This window comes from Aricia agestis, chromosome 17 (genome assembly GCF_905147365.1).
Source record: "Aricia agestis chromosome 17, ilAriAges1.1, whole genome shotgun sequence".
NCBI lineage: Eukaryota > Metazoa > Arthropoda > Insecta > Lepidoptera > Lycaenidae > Aricia > Aricia agestis.
The window spans coordinates 9,172,370-9,198,363 of NC_056422.1; the positions used below are offsets into that span (position 1 = coordinate 9,172,370).

At 34.0% G+C, this 25,994-nt stretch overlaps 1 protein-coding gene across 5 annotated transcripts in view; it reads right to left on the reverse strand.

The window, feature by feature from the left end:
• The window catches only part of LOC121735365 (histone-lysine N-methyltransferase PRDM16-like), a 136,840-nt gene that overhangs the window by 30,054 nt on the left and 80,792 nt on the right, over positions 1–25,994 (reverse strand). For 2 of the 5 annotated variants that reach the window (XM_042126173.1, XM_042126171.1), the window contains exon 3: positions 11,962–12,335. In XM_042126173.1, the coding sequence (XP_041982107.1) occupies positions 11,962–12,335 (374 nt within the window). Of the gene's footprint in view, positions 1–11,961; positions 12,336–19,794; positions 19,963–25,994 lie in introns of those variants that run through there. The other 3 variants (XM_042126175.1, XM_042126174.1, XM_042126172.1) reach the window with 3 other exon arrangements.

The window sequence follows — 25,994 nt, forward strand, 5'->3', positions numbered from 1 at the left end:
GTTCTATCTACTTTTTGTGGTTCTATCTCTAGCACATACAGCGCTAATGAATTTCCAAAAGGAAGATAAATGTTATGTATTACTTGTATCTACATACTTTTTTGATTCTATTACTAGAGCACACTAAAAGTTAAATGCACCAAAAAAAGAAGATTCTTATGTTTTAGTTCTATCTACTTTTTAACACGCTTTTATAAGGCTTAGGCAGTATGTATGTAACGGAATCTTTGAGCACGATTTTACCTATCTCCAGTAGTCTAATTAATTTGAAACTTCGCATACGTATTAAGGCCGGGGGACCAACAGCATACTTGCTATGATAGCCAGTCGACTTGACTGTCCTTATGTTGCTGCTGCGCCATATCTAACGGCATGGAGCTGGAGATGATGCACAATGTAGCTATTACATACATTATACATTACATATTATACCTAAAGATTATGATGTTACTAACATAATTTTTAAACCTCTACTAACTAGCGAGTTATTGTTACTTAACTAAAAAAAATATTCCATTCGTTTCATTTCATTAAGAGCCAATGACAATGCAATTAATCGTTGAAATTTTTGAAAAAAAAATAAGCGTGTTTTTTTAAGTTATTTTTTGGTTCTATCTCTAGCATAATATATAGCGGTAAAATGTGTTTTTACCAGGCGAAGCCAAAAGGAAATGATTTTAGCAGTCTATCGGATGCATCCAGAGACATTTAATAATAATTACCCAAACTTAATGAAGAGTTTGATAGATAATGTATGGGGCTTAAATCAAAATGTTCATTTAATTTCAGTAAAGTAATTACTAATTAATAGCAGCTAAACTGCTGGTCCGATTTTAAATAGTAATTGTGTCAATCGAGAGTGACATAAGCTATAATTTTATCTATAAATTTTAGCTTAATTAATTTAATTTTCCTGCCAATTATAACTATACTCAGCGCCAACAAAACTATTCCACGACCTCTACACGTAGACTACAATATGATTCATTCTAATATTATAAATGCGAAAGTGTGTCTGTCTGTCTTTCTATCTGTTTATTAACTCTTCATGATTAAACCGCTGAACATATTTTGATGAAATTGGGCATGGAGATAATTTGAGTCACGGGGAAGGCACGGGACATAGGATAGATTCTTTTTATCCCCGAAAAATGTATGGTTCCCGCGCGATATTCTAATTTCTGTGCCACAGATACACGGGCATCAACTACTAATTCAAAAACTGTCATGCAGTTTGCAGCGGAATTGTATAAATGTAGTCGTGTCTTTAAGGATTTTTATTTAAAAAAGAAAGGAAGATTAGGGGAAATGATTGGAAAAATGCCCTATTTTTATCCTCGCATAAGTCAACCTGTAACTAACACTTCCGGTCCCTGTCCTCGAGGGAAAGTATCACTTCCGGCTCTGACAGCAGATAGCTGCTTTTACCATTCATGATAATAGTATCAAGACAGTTTATGTCTATTATGCTATATTATGCCACTATACTTATGCCATAGGAAACTATGGCATAATATTTATAGGTACGACAATACCTAATATAATACTTATATTATAAACTATGACATGTACATTGTACTTGTTCTGTATTTTATCAAATTTTATGAATATTAATAATAATAATAATATTACCTTTGAAGATTTTGAGTGAGAGCACGTATGAACTATGTCAAATCTTGCACAAGAACACGGAGATGCGCAGAAGTTCCTATAGATTTAAAGTATCCTAATTGATATGTACCGGGTGCCATCGAAATTCTCATACGTAATACCAAGATCATTTCCCATACGAGAATATTGATCATATTTGAGCTATCATTCAGCTTAAGACAGTAATGACCTAGGTTCCTGTACAAATATTAATTGCAAAATATTTACATACCAAAAAATATGAACGATTACAATTTAGTACGTAAATATTGTAATCGTTTATATTTTTGGTATGTAAATATTTTTCAGTGAACTGCAAACTTTTGCAGTGACTCTTAAACTGTCTCCATCACGCATCAAAATCGGTTCAGCGGCTTAAGCGTGAAGAGGTAACAGACAGACAGACACACTTTCACATTTATAATATTAGTAGTAGCAGTATGGATTTCTGAGTGCGTATGTAAGCCTTATCTAATAATAAAGCCATATTGTATGGTAAAGAGGAAATTTTTCATTTTTCATTATTTTGTATTGAGCAGGCTTCAAGGCTAATAACTGATTTAAATAAAATATCGCATTACTACAAAATAATTAGACCACGAGGAAAGACAAATGTTCACTCTATATTTCGTTTTTTTTTAAAAAGAAGTCTCTGTTCCAGACCATTATAAAGAAAAGAAATAGATTTACAATTGACAAAGAATTATGTAGAGTTCGGTAGCATCAATGCAGCACGAATTGATAAGCATTCAGATCTCACGTTTCTACTATATTTTATCTGTATAGTCTATAGACAGAATTAAAAAAAAAAACTTTTGGAATATAGTCTATGGACAGAATTAAAAAAATACTAATGATGGTGTTATTGTCCACAAACGTCACTCGCCACGGTCACGTTTCGTCCATTAACCGGGAGACAAAACGGCCTAATTCTCGCCGGGACAAAATATTCACGCACATATCATTGCGCAAAAAAGTCAACAATCGGTGCGTTCACCTTAGCCAATCGATTTTGAGCCTTATCGCTTGAAGTTTAGGGTGCAAAATGATGTCGATACCATAACAGTGGGTGTGGGATGTATCGGCACCCCATTGATCCGGACAAAGAGACTGTCAAACAATCGTTGGGAATGTTGTTGGACATTTCAAGCCATTTTGTACTTTGGTTTTACGAAAAACCGGCGTGAAATGATGATTTTCAAGAGTACTTATTAAAGTTGTTTAGGAAGTGTTGATCAACAACGTCTCTTTACCTAGAGCGGTCCGATATGTTCGGAGTTCGGACTGATAGCAGACCAACGGCCAACCTAATCGGAATCGTTTGTATGCGTGAGTCCGGTCAAATCGGCCTGCAATCAATCCTATCGGGTCGATCGGCCTCTCCGTATACAAGGTGTAACAAAACTAAGCGGTAATACTTTATGGTGTGTATGTGTTCCATATATAGAGTTCACTTTAAAAGTGGCAGTGCTGAAAAAGCATTTTTTGTGATTTGTATGGGCAAGAGCTTTATGTATGATTTAGCGCTGCTACTTTCACAGCGAACCACAAACACCTAAACTAGGTATTATCACTTGGTTTTGTTACATTCTGTGTACTAAAAACCGGCATATATTCTTGATTTCATCATCCATAAGACTCTAGAATTTTACCCATCATCAGGTGATGCACAGCTTATTTGCTGGCCTAAAAAAATGTAATAGAGACACATACGATATTCGAACTCACATCTGGTTGCGTTAAAACGGATTATCCGTGAGATTACAAGAGGAAAAAAAAAAAAACCGACAAAGACACCGGCGTGACACCGTGACGTGACAACCCGGAATTATACGGTAGTTATAACAATATTTATTTCATTGCCTTTTTTGTTACCTAAATGTTAGTTTTGTGGAGTAGGTAATTTAGTTACTAAAGTTATTATCCACATGGTACTAAAGTTTTAACCACGCAAATGTTTGTTTTAATTTGTGGATGAAAGTGCAAGAATATGATATCAAAAAGTTTAATTTAATATAATTATTTAATAGAAGTAACAAAAAAATCTTTGGATACTTATCAGATCATATTGACTTGTTGAGTCCTCATAGACGTTAGAGGCGTTAAAAATAATATAATAATATTATTTTAAACGCCTCCGTGGTCCAGTGGTTTAGAGCGTGGCTTTTGATTCGGAGGTCGTGGTTTCCATTCCCGCGTTGGACACTTATTATTTCCAAGTTTGGTTAGGAGTTAGGACTTAGCAGACTGATCATGGGATGCTGAAACAGGTATTGAAGTTTTCATTCCAAAAGTATTATTAAATCAGTTCAGTTATTTATTAATATCAGTTCGAAAAAAACTGTTTTTATCTAAAAAATAGTGTCGAGCCAGGATTCCCAGAAATAAGTATTTTTTCCCGGAAAGGCGTAATAACAACATCAAATTTATAAAAAAATTACATCATGTTTTATTCAACAAAGATAACGAACAGTTATTTTACCTTGAATACCTCTTTTCCTACATTGTTGTTAAAATATCTGTAACATATCTGTAACCTAAACATTACTGTAAACAAGTCTTAACCTAACCCAATATCGTTCATTTCGGGGTATTCCATTATTTTGTCTACACGGACGTCGATGGTACCGACCGACCAACGTTACCTGAGCTGCTGCGCTTGAGAGCTCTGTCCGAGTACTGGACAGTGGGTTCCCGGGGAGAGACCATCGTAATTTGGACAGGAATAACGTAGTGGTTTGAACGTGCCGTGGCTTCAGCTCCGAGGGCTATTATTGTATTGCCAGCTCATGAAATATTACCCCACTGTGCACGCTCACGCAGTTTCTTCGAGAAAAATGGCGATACACACCGCAAAAAGTTCGTCATAAGATTTTATTGCGATATGCGATATTGGTAAATACTCGATTTTTTTCTGACGCACGGGTCACAACTCACAACGTTGGTTTTTAGAGTATTCCTATAAGATTTTTAAGTAAATTATCACTTCCTAAATAAAATTATTGTCAAAGCATCTTTGTGGTGTACAAAAGAATATGTGCCAAATTGCAAAAACAGAAGTAGCAAAAATTTAGCAAAAAATAATATGTTGACATGTAAATAAAGGTATTATTAATACCTTAAATATTATGTTTCTATATGCTAAAAAATAGATTATTTTTTGTAAACCTGAGGTTCTCAGTTTTAGTGTCTTGCGCAACTAAATTCACAACATGCCGAAGTTTCGCGGCGGAAGTTCGGCATGATTAGGTACGTCAGCAATGTCAAACACATACAATATAACGCGACGTAATTTCGGCATGGTATGTCATTGGTAATTTAAAATACATTGCTGCAGGCGGAATCATGCTGAACTTCGCCGCGGAACTTTAGCATGGTCTGTTTGTGGTAGACACTATAACCGTAAAAATTCGAATTCGAATTTTAAAATTCTCAATTTTTTTTTCAAATTTCACGGCTTCTTTACAGTTTGTTAAAAACATCCGCAAATATCCCGCAATGATCACCCAACCCCAAAACGAGGGGTGAAGACTATCCCAAGATAAATTTCTATCACGCCTTGAGATTAGCACCCATTGTGACGAGTGTAAGATTAACTGATAAGTGTCTTATTGAATGCTGGGGGAATCCCCCATAGTTAATAAGATACCTTGTATTTATTACTGTTTTTACTGATGTTTTTATTATTATTTTAGTATTTTGATAGTTTATTCGTATTATTTGTACATTTTATTCGTGAATTTTATCCATACTAATATTATAATTGCGAAAGTGTGTCTGTCTGTCTGTTACCTCTTCACGCCCAAATCACAGAACTGATTTTGCTGAAATTCGGTGAAGATTTGAGTCTCGAGAATATAGGATACTTATTATCGCTGAGAATGAGCGGTTCCATTTCCATGAAAATGACTTACTTCACATACAAGTATAACGTATTATTTAATAGATAGACAGTAAAACAAAAACTTATTATCAGGTGTCAATATGATTGATTATTATAATGATATAAATTCGTATATCTCTATAGATAGAGCTAATCAACGAATACGTCTTATGACGTCACTTTCTATGTGTTATCTTTCTGGGAGCGTCTCATACGACTGTCAAAACACAGGAAGGTCGTGTCAGCAATTCCTACTGTCTTATCTACTGATCCAGAGTAGACAGTATTAAGAGGAGACACTAGGGCCGTTTTTCCATACAAACGTTGTCCCCTGTTTCCTCCCTGGATAATGCCGTTAGAGTTATAATTTTTTTCCTGAATATCTATGGCCACTATTAGCATGTCCCTATGTTTTCTTTTTTTTTCATAATTTAATTATTAAAAAAGATATGAACGTTCAAAAACCAAAAAAAAATGGCCAAATTTTCCGCTGTGTTCAAATATCCAGAAAACAAATTTGGCTAGACTATACAAAAAAAAAACATAAGAACACAGCTCAAGCCTTGCTTTAATTTTCAAATGAAAAAAATCTTAAATTGGTTAAGTTTTGGAGAAGAAATCAGGGGACAACGAATCGTTGATTTTCTGCAGTTGTATTTATCGCGCTCTGCGGGGGGAGGCTGGAGGTAAGGGAGACAGCAATAGATATTACAAGTACCTATTTTTTCATTTCTCTAGCCCTTGGTGTATTCTCTTAACTATGGTTCAAGCTACAAGGCCAGTCGTAATATTTCATACAAAATAATTTTTGTGTCTCGTCTCTTATTTTTTTATTTTGCCCGCAATTTTTTTTAATACAAAATAAAGAGCAAACGAGCAAGCAGATCACCTGAAGAAAAGCAACTATCGTCGCGCATGGACTCTCGCAACATTAGAAGATGTAGGTGCGTTGCCGGCCTTTTCAGAGGGAATAAGCTATCTTCTTGAAGGTTTGCAGGTTTGCTTTCATATCAGACAAACATATAAGTACATGTAAAGACTTGGGACCTGGGAATTTAAACCTAAAAGTTAAGTTTTAATTACTTAAACATAAACGTTTTTCGTATGTACCTCTAGTTCCATATTGAATTATTTTAACACAATTCATACCTAATTTTCTTTACCGTCATTTGTCAACACGCCCGTTTTGAATACGTTAATAATTTACATTGTAATTACGATCATTTGATTCGCAATTTAATTGACCTTTTTCAAATAGTTAACAATTTAATTGCAAGGTAATCACTGACGTTAGTTTACGGTATACATATTTATAACATCACGATCATTTTTAGGATTGATTAAACTTAGGCCGTGTAAGCTAAGTTTAACAAATCTTAGAAAAATGTTGGGTTCTCGCGCGATAAATAATATTTGCGCGAAGGAAGTTAAGGTAATTTTGTATCTTATATTTATAATATACTCACACCTATTAATTTATAAAGTAACCAAAAAAATCACAAGTCTGGAAACACAAGCTTATTTTAAGATAACGGTTAACACGTCGACTACATATAGGTACTGAGAATTAGTGGTATGCCATTTCGGTAAGTTGTCTAAGTACCTGACTTATAGGTGTAAACAACCAAAAACAGTGGTGTAGCCTGGCTACTAAACAATGTCCCAAAAGACAAAACACGATGTCCCATCCAAATCCGTATCCGAACACCTTTATTACCGAGCCCACTGTCACAGAAACATCTGCGCATAGATGTATCGTATAAATATTATCAATGGCAACAAATATGATGACAATAAAAATTATTATTACACAAAGGGCCCCCACGACCGCCTACCATAATGAAGATGTAGGGCGCTGTAATCCGAACGGGGTGGCCGGCTTCAAAAGATGTCACAGAAATGACAGCTATTTTGACAGTAATGCAACGTATTCATACCGGCTTAAAAATATAATTAGCAATATTTTTAAAGTTTTGATTGATCCTCGCTACCGGTTTTTAGCGGGATTAGAGGGTTCGATGCTAAATTTTGTTTATCTAGTTAATTTTGGGCTTGATTTATACTCCGTATAAAAAAACAAAAAGTCTACCAAAATAATTATTTTTCATTCGTTTTTTATTGCGCCTTATTTAAGATCAAAATAAATTGCAACGAATTTTAAGCAAAATGCAAATTTTATTTAACCGGGAACCATATTCAATTCCATGCTAAAATTTAGCAAAATGTTTCACTACAATATCTTGTTAGGTAATAAAATTAAACCTTAATCATATTCATAACTAAAAAGAAGAAAATAATAATAAGTAACTAAACGTTCCGTGTGACTCCGATCTCGTGAATGAAGATTTTATGGAAACCGTATATTTTCCCATAAAGTGTACGTAGTTAGTGCTGTCCTTCCCAGTGCTTTACTCTATATTTGAGCCAAATAACATAAAAATCGGTCCAGTAGCTCTTGAGATAATCGCGTTCAAACTAACTCTTCAGCTTTATAATATTGGTATTGATAAATGTAGTAGCCGAAATAATTTCAGCCGACTTGCGAATATTTATCGCTTGCGGCTTGTTATTCGATATCTGGCAGTAGACATGTTATTGTTGGACCACACACAATGTTAGGCTTAACATTGTATGTCAATACTCAATTGTTTTAAATATAGCTACCACATAACTGTAGCACGGTAGTTATATATATTTCAACAAATATATACATATATCAGGAGACTTTTTTACTTATATTAGTAAAAAGTGAACCTAAGTTACAGATTACATAATATAATATTATGTACAAAGGCAGCCTTGACTAAAATTAAACCAGATTTCGACCTTAATAATATTTGAGTTCTTATACTCAATCGATTCGCGACTCTTTCTTCGATCTTGAGAGAGAAGATCAAAGAAAGAGTCGCAAAAATATATCTACTATTCTTGGTATACTATAATAAAGCTTACACTTGAATAAAAGGCATATTATTAGTTTTTTCTAATACCTAACTATTACGACACTCACAAATCGATTTAACTAATAAATTATTCGAAATGGTAACGAATTCGAATTATCAAAAGTATTATTCGCGGTTCGACGCTTCGGAACGAAAAATAAACAATATTAAACATTCACGTCCCCTTTGTCAGGTCAAAAGCAAACACGGCCATGTTAATTTCATTTTTTTATTCATTGCCGTAAAAATTGCTTTAATAATTAGCAGGATGCCGGTTCCGATTCGGCAATTTGACAGCTGACGAATAATTCGAATTGATTGACATTTGCCGATCTTATAGAACAGGTTTCGATCGCGATTCCCAGAGGTCTCGAATAATATTATCTCCGTCATTCATAATTATGATAAGTTCGATTGTAATTTATTTATAAAAAATTTAATCAAGAATTATGAATATTTTATTGGCTTTATGATCTGCAACTTCTCTACATATTCAATACGGTATATCCGTTGAAATAAAGTTATTATAATATTCAATCTTGCTATCTCAATATCCGATCGTTTTAATCTTCACTTTTTTACTGAATGTGGGAAAAAATATAAAGAATGAAACTCTAGGAGGAGCCGTTCAAAAAACTTGCCAATCAACTTTTAATTTAAGTAAAAATCGATGACATCTCTCATTGTAAACTTTACCGTTACTTCGAGAATTCTTTAAAAAACTCGCGAAAATACAAAAAAAATGTTGACGGGGGTCACGCCTAACCAAAATTAGGGTTTATTCACGCAACCTCTATTGCACTTTGACACGGGATGATCACAAAGAAAAAAATTAAAAAGTTTTTTTTTCTTTGATTACGGCCGAATCCCCTCGAAGATATCTCAATAGATATCTGATGATGGTGGTTACCACACCCTAACCCTTCACTTTACGCGATCCTGTGAATTTTTGTAAATCCCTCGAAATAAATCATGCATAAAACGGTGGCATCGATTTAAATTAATCTTTTTACCGTCTTTAATCTTTTTACCGTTTTTTCCTGACATTTACCTAAAAGTTTATATCATCTCTACATTGTTTAATTAAGTCATATTTTGGTCATATTCTGGCAACGAAATCAGCTCTGTGTTCATACTAAATTATTATTATTATTATTGCTGTTTACGAGGTTTTACAGCATATTACGGAAACAATACTTTTTCGGGAATGCAACATGCCTGATTAAATCAAAATCCGTTTTATTGTTTTGAACAAAACCTTTTCCTTTCACTATAATAATTTGATAAAACGTATAGTAAAAGCAAAATTGTCTTGTTTCAATTTTATCATTTATTTCGTCATCACTTTTATTTGTTCACTAATGGTCTCTACTCTCTTCTAATGGTCGCGGTTAGTGGTGGGGCATCAAAGAGTTCGCGCTCGGCGTAGCAGAAGCTCGGTCAGCGTTCCCGTAATGACGGTTATTGGCGCTGTTAGACCACGTCACGTAACACCACACAGCAAATATATCATTTTACCCCAAAAGATTAAACTTGAACTATAATAGTTACACCAAAATATAAGAAAGTATAAGAGTTAGAAGATTATTTGACAAAAATGTCGTTATTTCCTAGGCTAGCTTGAAAGAATTTAGCTTAAAAATTTATCAGTAAAATTAACTCAGGCGGCTAATAAAAAATCTTACTTCTGCTATATTGATACTTAACTGAAACTTAGACTATAAACAATAGTTTTGTAGCAGTTATCATCAATACATTATTTAGCTCATGATATTTTTTTTTTATCTAGGAGCATCCTTGACTACAGACATAAAAAAATAATAGCTCAATAGAACTGCGAAGTGGTACAGACAAAAATTGCAGATAAAACACCGGAACTAGTCGGACGCTCCATCGGATCACAATAAGCGGTTTGACTGCAACTGTACACCCGCTATCGGATGTCACCGTACTGTCGCGCACTTAAGTGCTTATTGATGATCTTGTCGTAATAGCGTGCTTAATGCGGTCTTTTCATAATATAATCATAGGCCATGTTCGCAATAAAAGTTTATGTGTAGTACCGAGTACGTGTACCTATAGTAAGTCTATGATTGCCGTCGACTGTCATCGAATGATCGGTTTCGCAACTCTCCATGAAAGGACGAAAAATATCAATGTTACTGAATTTTTTTTTGTTACTGGTAAATGGAGGTCGATATTCTATTTTCAGAAGGTAATTAGTACGAAATATTTATCAATAAATTATTATAAAATTACTGTAATAATACCAAATAAACATCAACAATATGTTGAGATGAAAATTGTAATGCAAAAAAATTATTAAAATTCTACATTTAACATCAGGATTTTAAGCTATCTGACATCGGATGAAGTAAGATGTACCCCGCCTCTTTCGCTAATCTCTGTGCAATTTTATCGAAATTCGATATCTCTTTTACTTGAATTCGACAATTTCGGATCCGGACAGACAATTGATTTCCGGTTCCGACGGCAGATAACGCCACACCCTGCAGTTCCAAAATTAAAAGATAAAATCCTTGATCTTCACTTTTATGCGAGTGCAAATATGCGTGTGCGCAGTTTATCAGATTAGAAGATTCTATATTCAAAATCGGATTAAAATTTAAATATTTTATCGCTTTTCGTTGAAAATGAAAAAAAAATATTATAATCTTTTGACACTTAAAAACTTCTAGGTATTTTTCTCACGCGAATTCCAAACTAGCTTTTTTTTTAATATTTTCTTGTTAAAACTTAACAACTAATTCCAAAACACGAGCACTTTAAAAGGTAGGTAATTATGAAAGTTTATCTTAAACATGGTTACTGAGTAAAAAAAGTTAAGCTACTTGAAGTCATCAATAAAATAGGATGTTTACGAGCGCTCCTGACACATAATTTTGACACAGTATAAGTATAAACAGTAAAGTAACTAAGCCGTGTCTTTAAAATCAAACTAGCTCAACGATTCGTCGATACTACAGTGTTGTGGTATTTAAAACTACTCCCTACAGAAACTATGCCTATGTGTGCGTGGGCCCCATTCGAGCGGTCTAGTATGAAGAAGATGTACTGTATATATTGTATATTGTGGTGTTATTTATTGGGTTTAGTGACGGTCTCATTTGGCACCCAACAAGTGATCCTTTCACTCAAACAACTTGTCACCTAAACAAGATCATTGTCTTTTGAGTTAAGCAAAGTGAATGAGTGTTACTATATTTTTTGGAGGGTTTTAATCTTCGTAACACTTTAAGGAATTGCTATTTAGTCCAATCGCTTTTTTATTAAACTTTTGCCTGTATTTTCTTTTATTTCAGTATTTAATAGATTCCCTTTTTAAACAGTATGTTGTAAAAGTTACCGATAAAGTAGATTTATGAAACAAGGTGTATCTAAAAGAAATTCCGAATGCCTCTTCTCATCTAGAAAATTATTAATTAATATTATATTAAACCTATGATATAATATAATAAGACATACCTCCCACGCGAATCTCCTATCCAACGGCTGCGTCTCCCACTTCCCGTTGAACGGTCCATACTTCGTCCCACTTGGAATGTTCACTCTTGCGAAGATCCCCCCAGACTTCAGCATCAGCTCATTAGGGATCAATTCCTTCAGTTCCTCTTCTTGGAACATCTCGAACTGTGGCAGCTCGAAGTTCCTGCCATAGTCGAATTTATTTGGCAAGTACGCGTCCGGCAGCCCAAAGTCCAAGGCCGCGTAGTACTCTTTCAGGTCTGATCCAGGAGGCATGGTCTCCTGCTTGATGTGGACTAGGGTGGGCGCGGACTCCGATGTGGCGGAGTAGGCAGGGCTTGTAGGTGGACTGCCAGACTCCTGGCTATCTGCTGCTGTGGACAAAAGGAAAAAATTATATTGTAGTCCTTGTTATGAAAGTAAGAAACGGTGGGTCTCGTTTTTTGGTCTAATTTTTTATGTATTATCAGAGAAGTTGATTCATAGCCAGATGGCGGACCTTCGTAATTTGGTCACGTTGTATCAAACCCATCCGACAGATCACAATTACTATTGACATAATCCGACCAATTGACGTAGGTACTTAAACTGCCTATGAATCCATTTCTTCGATGGTACATAATGCTTATACTGTCTTAACTATAAGCTGGAACAAATTAAATAGTACCTAACTACTTTATTGCTCATACTATACGATTGCTCCTACGTTCATTTTTTTCAGAATGTAATAAGGATATTGGTAAAATGGCAGTTTCTGTGATATTTGACAGCTATTGAGTGGAAGCACTTATGTCAAAAACCTCAAAAACCCACATACTTCTCCATATTTTCCCCAGTGATAAACTCCTGTCAAAAACCTAAGAAACCGTCCTTCCTTCATATTTTCCCCTCAATCCATTGCAATTAAAATCATATTCCGACATGACAACGCGAACCTGTCCGGCGTCAGACATAAAAAAATGTCGGAATGCAAAATGTAGGCATTGTGACCGATTTCCGCCACTCACAAAGCGCTTCCGTTTGTCTGTTTGTCTGTCAGAGCATCCCTCCGAAACGCAGATACCACGACTTCATTCAAGGGTTTTTTTAAGGAGACTATTTTGCGTAAAAAGTCGAGATATTATATGCAGACATTTATAAATCCGATGATTTTTGTGTTAATTTGAATATCGTAACTAGGGTATTTTGTGTAGAGATACATACTATCCCATACTAATATTATAAATGCGAAAGTATGTCTATCGATCTCTATGTCTGTCTGTCTGTTACCTCTTCACGCCCAAACCGCTGAATCGATTTTGCTGAAATTTGGCATGGAGATACTTTGAGTGCCGGGAAAGGACAATAGGATACTTTTTGTTCCGAAAAAAAATACGGTTATATATTATAACAAAAAACGTAGCTAGTTTACAATAAAAAACATTTCTCTCAGCTCTGATACACACATGGAAATAGGTAGTTAGATACACTTTGGGCTTTGACCCAATTTTGAAACTGAAAATATTAAAAATATATATTTTTTATAATTCATACGTCGGTAACGTATCCTTTAAAGCGTATTAGTAATATGCATTAAAAGAACAAAAACAAAAATATCTAACAAAATTTAAAATTCGAATCGATAACTAAACAACGTCATAACTAATACATCAAACAATAAGGCGAATTTGTCAAGCGTGCCATCCCCTACAGCTGAGAGAGACACTGTATAAATCATATCACACCCCATTAGTGCTAATATACTTGTAGAACAACCCCATCTTGTCCGTAGCACGTGCCGACAAAATTAAAGATAGTGTCAAAAATTTTTTTTGTCATAAAAGTAGCAATTTTGTAAGTTGTACAAAAACTTTAAATGAAGTACTATGTCATAGACATTGGCTTAGATTATTATAAGACAGTTACTTAATTAATGTTAATTTTTCTCATTTCGGCAGTTATTACTAACAATAGGAGTGAATTTGAAAACGAGCATTCACTCGAGTGATTGATATCACTCTAAATGATATTAAAGCTTCTCGCTGAATTGACTTTTGGGCTAAACAAGTAAAAAAGTAGGTAGAAAAATAATTCCTAATTTAAATTTGTCTATGAATAAAATGAAACCGCGTGTGCGTTCATTTTTTTTGTCTATTGTCTCTCTATGATAACCGCTTAGCATGACAAAAGTGCAGTTCCGGCCGACAATGCGCAGGATGTAGGATCCCTCTTCAATCCAGCGTCTGCGTTGGTTGCTATGCCAAATCACCTGTCAAGATTTGATTACTTACAATGATGAAAAACTCAAAGCAGATATGTTACTACCGCGCGCGTTGTGAAGATTCAAATACGGCCCAATTGGGCCGTCTGTTGTTTAGTCTGCATCGAGCGTAGTCACGAACGTGCCGCGTCTTGTATTACCTAAATAAATTGAAAATGACGTCGTGCGTGTTTCGAAAATGCACTAATTATGACTCAAAAGAAAACAAAACACATGGAATCTCTTACCATATGTCTTGATTGCAATAAATACCTCGATTATTTACATTTTCAATTATTTTTTCGAACAATCTGGAAGAAATTGAATTTTCGTCATAGCTCAGGCGAAGAAAGAGAAAGCGATACGATTCGACGTTTAAAAATAGAACCTTCTCTTTTACGTAAATGGTTTTTCGTATCTTTTGTTTCACTTATCTGTCAAATTTGTCAATTTTGAATTTGAAAATTGTTCGGAAGAGATATTTTATGCCGGAAAATAGTATGGACGTAACAGATCTGTATAAGTAGAATATCATTGATTACTTACTTTTTTACATAAGTAAAACAATTTCGATTTTAAAATCAATTTTATCAAACGTAATAGTAATGTTTACATTAAGATATTCAGCTAAGTAAAACAACATGGATATTATTATAAGATAAACAAAAACTCTACATTTGTGATTTAAGGAAGAAATAAAATTGGTAAATTATAAAATATTTTCTACCAAGTAACAAAATTATCTTCTTCGTCTGGGGCACGAAAAATACTAGCATGTAATTTATTTTATGGTACGAGTTTTTCGGTAAACAAATAAAAGTGAGCACGTTTAAATATTTAAACGTCAATAAAAATCGTCTCCTTTGGCCCTAATTTATAAAATAAGTGACTGGTACGAATGGGGCGTCGTAAAAATGCGTTCGAATTTCAAATTCAAATTAGCCAAAGTCCATTTGGCGTTTCGCGCTGGCTGCGTGCGCGGACAATGCTGAGGAGTCGCACTTAAATCTCTCGTTTCCGCAGAAACTCGCAAGAAAATAAGAACACGAGAGGCACAGAATGTGGAATGGAGTGTTTTCTTTTTTTTTGTTGAGTAAAATTACTTAAAAGTTTTTCCACTCATGTGGTTAATACGAGGTACTAATAACCAAACTAATGAAAAAATAGGTTTTGAAATAATAAAAATATTATGTACTTAATTTTAAAATAATGTTAATGGTGCTTTAATTGATATTTTGAGTATTAATCAAAAACAAAGAATTTATTTTTCAAGTGTATCAGAGATATTTTGTTGTTCTACTATTTGATTAAATGTCACTTTTAATATCTTTTATCAAAAATTATCTCTTAGTAAAACTCAAGCATATAATATCACATTATAATGTATTTAACCAACATATTATATGTAAGATTTGAGAACGCTTTATTGATTGACTCTTTTAGGCTTTACATTTCCATTTCCCCATCGTATAATCGAAAATCTTTGATGTCCTACTGAAAATCTATATTATTAGACGTTGAAATATCGATATCTTCATATCTTATCTTTCCTTGTCTCTGGACCTCACGGCGTGCCGATTTCACGTGTTAGGCACGGACACTGACAATACGTTTACGTCCTCTGTCACCGCTCGCTCGTAAAATCTCCGTCACACAAACATAACTGACAATATCCGTACTAATATTATAAACGCAAAAGTTTATTTGTTTGTCTGTCTGTTACTTGGTCACGCCCAAACCATTGAACCGGTTTTGCTAAAATTCGGTATGAGGATACTCTGAATCGGGGACGGACATTTGATTTATACGTGTGAGAGCCATGCTTCGGCACGAATGGGCCGGCTCGACCGGAGAAATACCACGTTCTCACAGAAAACCGGCGTGAAACAGCGCTTGCGCTGTGTTTCGTCGAGTGAGTGAGTTTACCGGAGGCCCGATCCCCTACCTTATTCCCTTCCCTACCCTTCCCTATTCCCTTCCCATCCCTACCCTCCCCTATTACCTTATTCCCTCTTAAAAAGCCGGCAACGCACCTGCAGCTCTTCTGATGTTGCGAGTGTCCATGGGCGACGGGAGTTGCTTTCCATCAGGTGACCCGTTTGCTCGTTTGCCCCCTTATTTCATTAAAAAAAAAACTTTTTTTGCCGAAATGTACCTACGGTATGTTTTTGCCAATACACCGACAAAAATGTTTAACGGATTACTTAGAAAGTTGTCCTAGAAGATAAGGCACTTGACAAAGACAACCTTGTATTCTGGTAATTTTTTTCATTATTTTAATTAAAGATGTGCCGATCATGACTTTGGCCGACTAGCCGACTAGCCGATTAGTCGGCTGCAAAGAAGCCGACTAATCGGCCGACTAGTCGGCCAAGCCGATCATGGTTTCGGAAGTTTCCGTAACGCTTTTTTACTGCTGTTTCGCGTCGCACAAGCCGCCCGCGCCTGCAAACGTGTCGAATCGTGTTAAGGCGCTGTGGTTGTTGCAACTACGTAAAATGGGTTTTTTTAAATACGTTTTTAGTAAAGGAAATGTCATTATTTAAGTATAAAATAAGTACCGTTTTAAAATTGAGAAAATTTCCTATACGCAAAGGTATATCAGTACACAATTTGAAAAATTCTGCTCGATAGAAAAAAATCTCAAAGATGACTCTTATAACGCTGTTTTTTCATAATTAAATCATTTTATGGCTAAATTACACACTTTCTAGATAAACCAAAAAATGTAGTAAGTATATGAGTCGTAACCTAACGTAAACGATTTGATATATTTGATTTGTGTAATACTAAAAACAAAAGGTTTTTACTCCTATTTTCTATTATCAAGGCAAGCGGCGAGCGCGTAACGGCCACTGTACAAGGCGCGCTGATATGAATGTTATTTTAATGTCCTTAACGTCGATATTCGTACTGACAGACATCGACCTGCTTATTTTAGGGACTACTGGGCCTTAAGTAATATGTTTACTTCGCGTGCGCTACTTTATTTTGTTTAGCTATGATACAGTTGAATGTAGATGGTTTTCATTAAATATTTCATGTACATGAAATCTCTATTTATTAATACACATTACTTAATTTGTTGTTAAAATTATATTTAAGTAAAAAAATATTTTTTTACCAGTAATTTCAGGAACACATCATTTAATCTTAAAATGTCTAAAACTAATTGAGTGTGATCTGAACACAATATTATAAATAATAATCAAGGTTTTTCTTTAATATAATTTCAATAAATAATACGTACTTACATTAAAATTTTTATTGTAAGTAAGTAAGTATTATTTTTGGTTACGCCATAAACTTTTAAATGATTTTTATGCACGTATTCGTAAAATACTATGTAGTAAAAGCATATTTTTATTTCAAAACCTATTTGTTTTTCCCCGAATTTTGCCATATAAAAGTAGCGTGACATAGATTTCCTCGACCTCACATCCAAATCCTAATAGATTTTTTTGCAGCAAATTTATATTTTTCATCTCCAGTAAACGCAAGTTTTATTTTAACGGAAGAATTTAAGTCCTTAACATTCCGAAACTAACATTTACCATCATCTTATATGCGAATCTGCATCTCTAGAAATGCACCTTATATTCTTAATTAGCGACCCGCCCCGGCGTCGCACGGGTATAAAATATATAGCCACTAAAAATATATAATCAATAGCCTATGATCCTTCTTCTTATCTATGCCAAAGAACATAAAAATTGCTCCAGTGGTTCGCGAAATAAGCCCTTACAAATAATTTCCCTGGTTTTTTCCAAATTTTCCTATTAGTCTTAGCGTGATAAAATATAGCCTTTCTCGATAAATGGGCTATCTAACACTGAAAGAATCATCAAAATCCGTTGCGTAGTTTTAAGGAAACAAAGGGACATGAGGGAAAAAGCGACTTTGTTTTATAATATTATGTATAGATGACCTCTACAATTATTCTAAAACTTAATTTTGCTACAATCTTTGATCAATCCTAATCATTTTAATCAAACTAAAAGGATCCAACTTAGAGAAGAAACTAATTAGGATGTAGAGCTTATGTCACCTGGTAAAGACACGCACGCAAGAAGTAGATAATGATGATAACAGAATCAGAATCAGAAATTATTTATTGCTAAAATGAAGTTACAAAGTTCTTAATAATTATTTGGATCTTTCATTCTACCACATATACATGGTGTGCAATATACTCTTCAGTTCTCTTAAATCTACAGTTTAGTCATAAAGTATAACTTATAGATGATAGTTAAAATATCGTTATCCAATAAAATAAGATACATTTCAATCAAATTGTAGCTCAAAATAATAATAATAATTGTCAAAAGGACTTCAAATTATGCAACGTGGTTTTTTACCTAAACCTCTGATTTCGCGCTTACATGCTAACTAAATCTTGGTTTATCTTAGTATCGTGATCTATTGACACTTGAGTAACATACAAACAAATTCTTTAACATCATAATTTGTGCTAAACGAGAAATATCAACACACTTTGTGCCGTCGGCGCCCGCCAAAAGATTGTTTTTTTTTTCAACCAAAAGTTTTGCATTTTGCTACAGATAAATAATCAATTTGTCACTTCAGACCCTTCGCACACCCTTGACAAAATATGATAACACTTGAGGCTCAGGTTGTTAAATAAAAAAGTGCCACTTTCCGATACATGCAATGATTTTTTCGTTGTTTTGTCCATATAATGATTATAAATCAAAGATATTATAACATAATATTTTAATTATTACAATAATTATTGTAATAAGTTTTTAAAATATGTTATAATAATTATAAATGATAAGTATAAATAAATATTATTACGTATTATAAAATTGTAATAAAGGGCAAATTAAAAAACCACAAAAATTTAATTGGAGAGATAGGTATAAAAACACGTTTGGTTTATCTGAAATATTTCAACAGATCCCACTATATTAAATTTTTTTAAGCTACTTAACGTATATAGGTTTCTACAATATAAATATTAAATTCATACATCCTAATTTAAACACACCGTAATTAGGTAAATTACCTATCAAATTATGTATTTTACCAATTTAATATTTATATTTTTAACGAATAATTTTTACGAAAGAGTTTTCAGAAAATAGAGCTAATGAAACATATTTAGTATTAATTTAAGACATTTCAATAAATTCATTATAATCATCAGTTATTAAGTAATTAAGTACATTATAAAACGTACAAAATAAAATAAATATTACCGATATTAATTTAAAATCAAAGGGCAAAGGTTTTAACAGTATTTTATATAAATGTAGAGTTCTGTCATTGTACAAGAATTATATATTTTTATAATCACTTTAGTTATATACTATTTTACGCTCTGAAACTCTAAACAATTACATTATAATACATATTATTCTTTTTATTAAATATTAAGAATATTTTACATGACCGTGTGTAGGTACCTCCTCTATGTTATGGGGTGTCATCCCTGAATTTCAGGGCAGTGTCCGACTCTCCACTGAATTTCAGGAATTATGGCACAACCAGACCACCATGCCAATCTAGCCTGGATTTCAAAACATTCTGTATAAAATTTAAAAAAAATCGACCTTTCACTGATCACTTACCGGACATTTTCATAGTTCACCAAGAGTACATGCTTACACTCACTGTCTCACTACACTCACGACTAGTCGCGTGCGGTATCGTTAGGTCGTGTGGCGGCCGCGACGCGCGGTCCCCGAGTAACGGCCCGAGAGGAGCGCATCCCTAGAATCCCGAACCCGCGCCCCCCGTCCCGCTGACACCCCTCTCTTTCGCGCGTAGATAGGGATGTAACTAGACGTGTAGTTTTTTTGTCTTTTTTCTAGTAGAGTCTTTGAGGTAATGACAAAAATTTGAAATTCGAATCAGAGCTCGCAGGTTTCAAATGGCAAGGTAAACTCAAAACAATGGCTAAGGCGTCAAAACAATAGCCTTTTCTCCATCGGCTATATTGCGCAATACCCATGTTTCCGACACCTCGTGTATTAAACAAAAAGTCTTATACATGTGATAAAGAAGTTTCAGGCTACGCTGGTTCTCATTGTACGAATTAAGAATCGACCATTCACAGAGACCTGCCCACTTATCTTGTACAGTCATACGTCGGTTACATGATTTTCAGCCAATCGATGAATTAGCTAATTAGACTATTTAACAAAGAAGTTCAAAGATCACACTCATGAAAAATACATAACGATAGGTGTTTTCAAAAAACAACATTTGAATTGTCACGACAGTTGACATTTAATCAACTTTCAATTATAATTAACAGTCAATTATATAAATAGATACCTACAGTTTATTGTAACTACAGTAAATATTTGTACTGTATTCCAAGAACCTAATGTTCGAGTAGGTACAATTTATGTTTAATTCGCTTAGTTTTATTTATAAAAATGCAAGAAATGATTATAAACTATAAAGTCAATCACAAGATTTGAAATCAGAACACGCATTTGAATCGCGTTCTATTTCTGAAATCCGCACCGAATTCAATGTAGAGCGCTTCAGTCTGAAAATGTTGCAAGTGAGAGGGAAGATAACTAGATAACGCTCAAGATCTGTGCGCGGCGGCGCGATTGGCCGGCGGCGGAGTGGGCGTGGCCCGGCGACGGATGCACCAATGGGATGTACATTATTATCTGCGTCTTTGTCTGTCAGGAGTCTGTGATACAGGTGTAACGGTAGTTAGGTGTATATAGGCTTATGCAAACTGTACATACTGCGTTAACTTTTCATGGAGGTTTTCGATGTTCATGATTGGTCTTTATTTGTCCAATTTATTTGAAAATATAGTGGGTTGAGCTTCGTATCTGTTTGATGCTACAAGCTATGAAAAATATTTGAGTACTAACTAAAGAGAATCAAATAGTCTATAATGCAACGTACTTAATAATAATTAATAATTTTATGCATAGACAAAAAGTAGTACTTGTGTATGTGCATGAACGTATAACATTTCCTCTACATTAAGCAAAACTTTAAGAAAACTTTACCAGTTGAAAACAAACCTTTAGCACAGAATATATATTAGTAGTACCAGCCTTTAGTACGAACGTAGCTTAGGTCTACTTATACCTAATTTATTTTCGGGTAGATTTATCCCAGTAGAATAGAAATAGTCTATTGTTTTATTGTAATTATGAGTGTATTTTTATATGATCTACATTACCTATCTATTTAAAAATAAGCAAATCTCTACATATTATTTCACATTTTTCAGCAAGGAATACGAGTATTTCATGACCGTGTCAAAATTATTTTCTTTTCTTCATTTTACATTATTCTTCATTCATTTTATTTATTCGTATGAAAACTTTTTGCCTTTATCTAGATTTTAATTAAAACAATGATCTGTCCATGTGTGAAAGCGAGAACCAGAATCGATTTGCTTTAGACTCGTATCGTAATCGATTTTAATATAGACACGATAATTGATTTCACACGTCCATATTGTCAGGTAGATAAGAGCCAATGTTACTTATCAAATAGCAAACATATTCCATGATTAAATAGCAAAAACTAATATTAAAGCATCTGAGAATTACTGTTCCATTTTTCTTGAGGTTTTCTTTAGATAAAGCAGATAGTTACATCTTATTACATATTATTACCTCCAATATTCGAATTTTTAAAAGTTACATTAAAGCAAGACATAAATACATCACACAAAATACGCTTGTTATGGCCGTTTTCTAAATGTAGAGTTAGTAAATAAACGTTCCATATTTAAATACTCAGTTAATACGTAGCAATACTTAGACTACTAGGTACTACACTTAAAATGCGCCTTCTCTCGTGTCTACATTATAAAATTCCTCATTTATATCATCAACTAGCGAAGTAGAGAGCCGCGTCATTTCAAGTTGGACAAGCTCTATCTACTTATTTTTTCATACCAACAGCATTAAGTATCTGTAGTAAATCTCCATGATTATTAACAAAACCTGCCAAGGCGAGTCACAAAACTACTATACTATTCTAGTCTATAAAATTCGGTGGTATAATCCGTACGTAGACGTTCTAAAAGTGTTAATTTTTAAGTGATTTGGAAATAAAATTTTAATTTATTTAGACGATATTGCGTCGCTGTTTAAGTATTTGCGCCCTAGGCTACAAACATTTTTTTGTTCCATTTTCAATGCAGTCTTGTTCTAAATAATCAAAAAAACATAACGGCATTCATAACTCAATACGTACCTAATTTTTGTGGGTTAGTACACGAATGCTTAACTGCGTCCATATAGTTACTCTACCAAACTTGTCTTTATATAAAACCTTGAGAATACTCTCTACAGTATAGAATATATATTATAAGCTCGTATGTGACCACACATCAAGGGTCGTAACGGACCTCCACGCGGGGGGCGTCTGGACCGCCATCTTGGACAAAGGAAGCTGGCAAACAGGAAATAAACGAGTTCAGATACAATATCTATAGTGTTGAAAGTCGAAAGTGTAGATTATATTATTTGCTAGGATTACTTATACAAGGGTGTACCTACATTATTACCTATGTACCGTATTTGATAGAGTTTTTCAGTTTGATAAAGTTTTGCTAAAATATTGGCATAAAAATCCTAACTACCATAATTAATTTTTGTTGAATAATTAATTTAGGTGTTGGCTTAAGAACCTTCTCAAAGCTAACAATAGAGATAACAAGACGTTCAACATCTACACAAACATTTACTACGTATTATAGATGCCTGAAATAAATGGTCAAATAAATAAATAAATAAAATTACTTATCATATAATTATATTCAAATCATTTGGTCTATGACAAACTGACTGCGCTTTCAACGCATGGTTCTTTTTCTTTACAATCCTCCCTGTATTTAAATATTCGTCCAAAGGCAGTTACAAACTTAAGAATTGAGAATAGTTGCAGGTACAGCCAAAAGAATATAGAGAGGAAAGAAAGAAAACACGTCCCCAATACTCTCGGAACTTAAATAGCTATATATTTAGAAACAAACGTGAAGGTGGCAGAGAGATCTCGGGCAGAATTCCTAATGCGTACGTGAGTGAGTTTTGTGGCGACAATTTCTCCCCCCTGAGGGGGAAGCCCTCCCCCTTCTGTTTACGCTTGCATGTAGTTCACGATTTTTATGTTATCCTTGTTTTATGAGGCTATGAATCTCAAAAAGTCGAGATACACTCTATTTTAAGTTGAGAGAGTATAAGTTCTTATAAGAAATTTGAAAGTTGCTTACTCTTGAGGGTTAAACTTTCTAAAATTATTACCTTGCAGTTGAGGTAATTGATTAGATTCGTTTCTAAGGTTCTTTGGCATCTTAACAAAATCTTTGTTAATAGGTTAAGGTGTTTCACACTATCCAGTCAAAGACACTATTTTAAAGTAAACTGCTGTCCTACCTTTACTTGTTATCTAAATTGAAAGGACTATTTTATAAATCGATTGACTTTCTGTAGAGACTCAAAGGAAACATAAAACACTTGACCTCTTTCAATTATCAGAAGCACAAACGGAAAGTAGCAGAATACGATTTGATCGCTATCAAATAGTCCACCCTCTGCAAACTTAAAAAGTTGAATTTAAAATCACAATAGAGTTTCCATTTTGTGCGGACGATGGCCGCTACCTCCCGGGGCGATCCGATTTATAGTGGCAATAAAATAGTATTACACGGTAATGGCAACACTTACTTACTGTCAACACAGATACTAAATTGTTTTTTTGGAATGGCTGCATTTTAAATGCACTTGGAAATGTATCGAGTACAATATTTAGTTTAGTCTAGACTTGTGTTTAGATTTTATTTAGCTTGCTATTATGTTACCAATTCAACATTTACAAAGTATTAAACATTTTGTGTCTAATATATATTAAACATTATTCAACAGCACTTTCGGTAGGCACAAGTGAAAAATGGTTTTCAAATTAATAAAGTTCATGCTAAAGCATTTGATAGCGTCAAAGATATTAATCAGTTGAACTTGTCGGAACACTTTGTTGAAACAATATAATTAGGCGAAGGGAGAGCGTCAAAACTTGGTATCATGTCAAACGAAGTAATCGTGGTGTAATTGACCCGGCATCAGAACGGGGGCTCATCAATCAACGCACCCTAAAGATACGGAACAACTTAGCGACTGGAGCGATTTTGTTACATGTTTATTACATTAGGATGCATTAAATAGGTGTTTTATTTGCCAAAATTATAAAATAAACAAATGAACAAGTGCATATTTAAATAAATACGTACTAAAAAAGTTGGGTTACGCAAGGTCGCGTTATAAGTCCGAAAAAGTTTGTAATTTATAATAATGATTTTAATTAAGTTCGATATGAATTATAGAATCACCATTGGTAACAAAATTACATCACTAATGGTCGTCATATCTACAAGCTAGATTGAAATATTAAACTTGGACCACGTCAAGTCGTTAAAACCACTCACAAGCGTTATCCTCACTTCAGTTTTAGTGATCGTTAGAGAAAATCTGCTTAATGCGTTGTAATGTATTTGTAAGAAATGTATTATGATCATTATCAGCATCAAATTCAGGAATCTTGTGTGAAATGATAATATTATGATATCTTTATATTTTATAATATTAAGTTGTTACTTAACACTTAACAGTAGGTATGTTTACCTATTCTTATTTAATTGTTTCTAGCAATGCCATTCTGTCAAAACTACCCTTTCCTTTAATAGCAATACCTATTATTTCCCATTTCGCGGATAAGTCCAATTTCACCGGCAAAACTATTAGAAATCGTCCCTCACCTTTCCTTATTCCCCTAAAGATTTTCACTGCACGAAACTAGGGCGAACGCTTACTTGAGTTTCGGTAGTTTTCGGGAATCCACTTCCGGTTACTCAGTAACCGGGACCGGGTTTTTTGATCAAAATTTATCCACCTGATAGTGTTGTGATTAGTTACGCGTTTGGTGTTATCCAATCCAATTAGATATCGAAAAATTAAACTTCTCTTTTCAAAATTTCCAAAAAGTTTTTAATTCCAGCTTTAAGGCTACAGTATTTTCCTCAGGTCTAAAAGAAGTCAGTTTTATCTACAAGAATGATCACATTGTATGCACTTCTATAGATATGCCCATAGACCATAAGTCTAGTGTCAGCCTACCATCTAGTGATATTCGAAAATCACCGGCCCTTAGACCCTTCAAGTAAACGCTCGCCCTAAGACATCGTATACGTCCAGCACCCTATTAAACCAAATCGACTTGATAACGCACAAAGGTATTTCGCATTGACTTCAACACAATGGTCCTTCGCCAAATTACACTCCAGCTCTGCAATTACCGGCGGCAACAACAGATATTTGTATGACAATAAAGAAGTTTTTACAACGAAATACGATACGAAACGTTTATGAACTGTGAGAATTGCAATAACAAGGTAAAACAGCTCAATGACTGATTTTAAATAATTTTGTGCGAAATTATTGATGCTAGATTGATGTAAGTCATAGAAATTGTTTCATATTATCGCGGTGATTTAGTCGGGCTATGTCAAACCTATAGATCCTCATATGGGGAGATAACCCGACCAAATAAAGTAGAACCTACTTTACCATCTGCATATGAATCGATCTGATAGTACTTTCAGTACGAATGTGCGTTTTCTCTGTAACATATATTTTAATGTTCAATGTTCAGCAATAATGTAATTTGCTGCATTTATTTTCAGTTTCAAACACATTTTAATTCGGACAGAATTTAATATTTAAACATTATTAATAAGTTTTTCTAATTTATTTATTTTTTGTAATAAGGGGGCAAACGAGCAAAC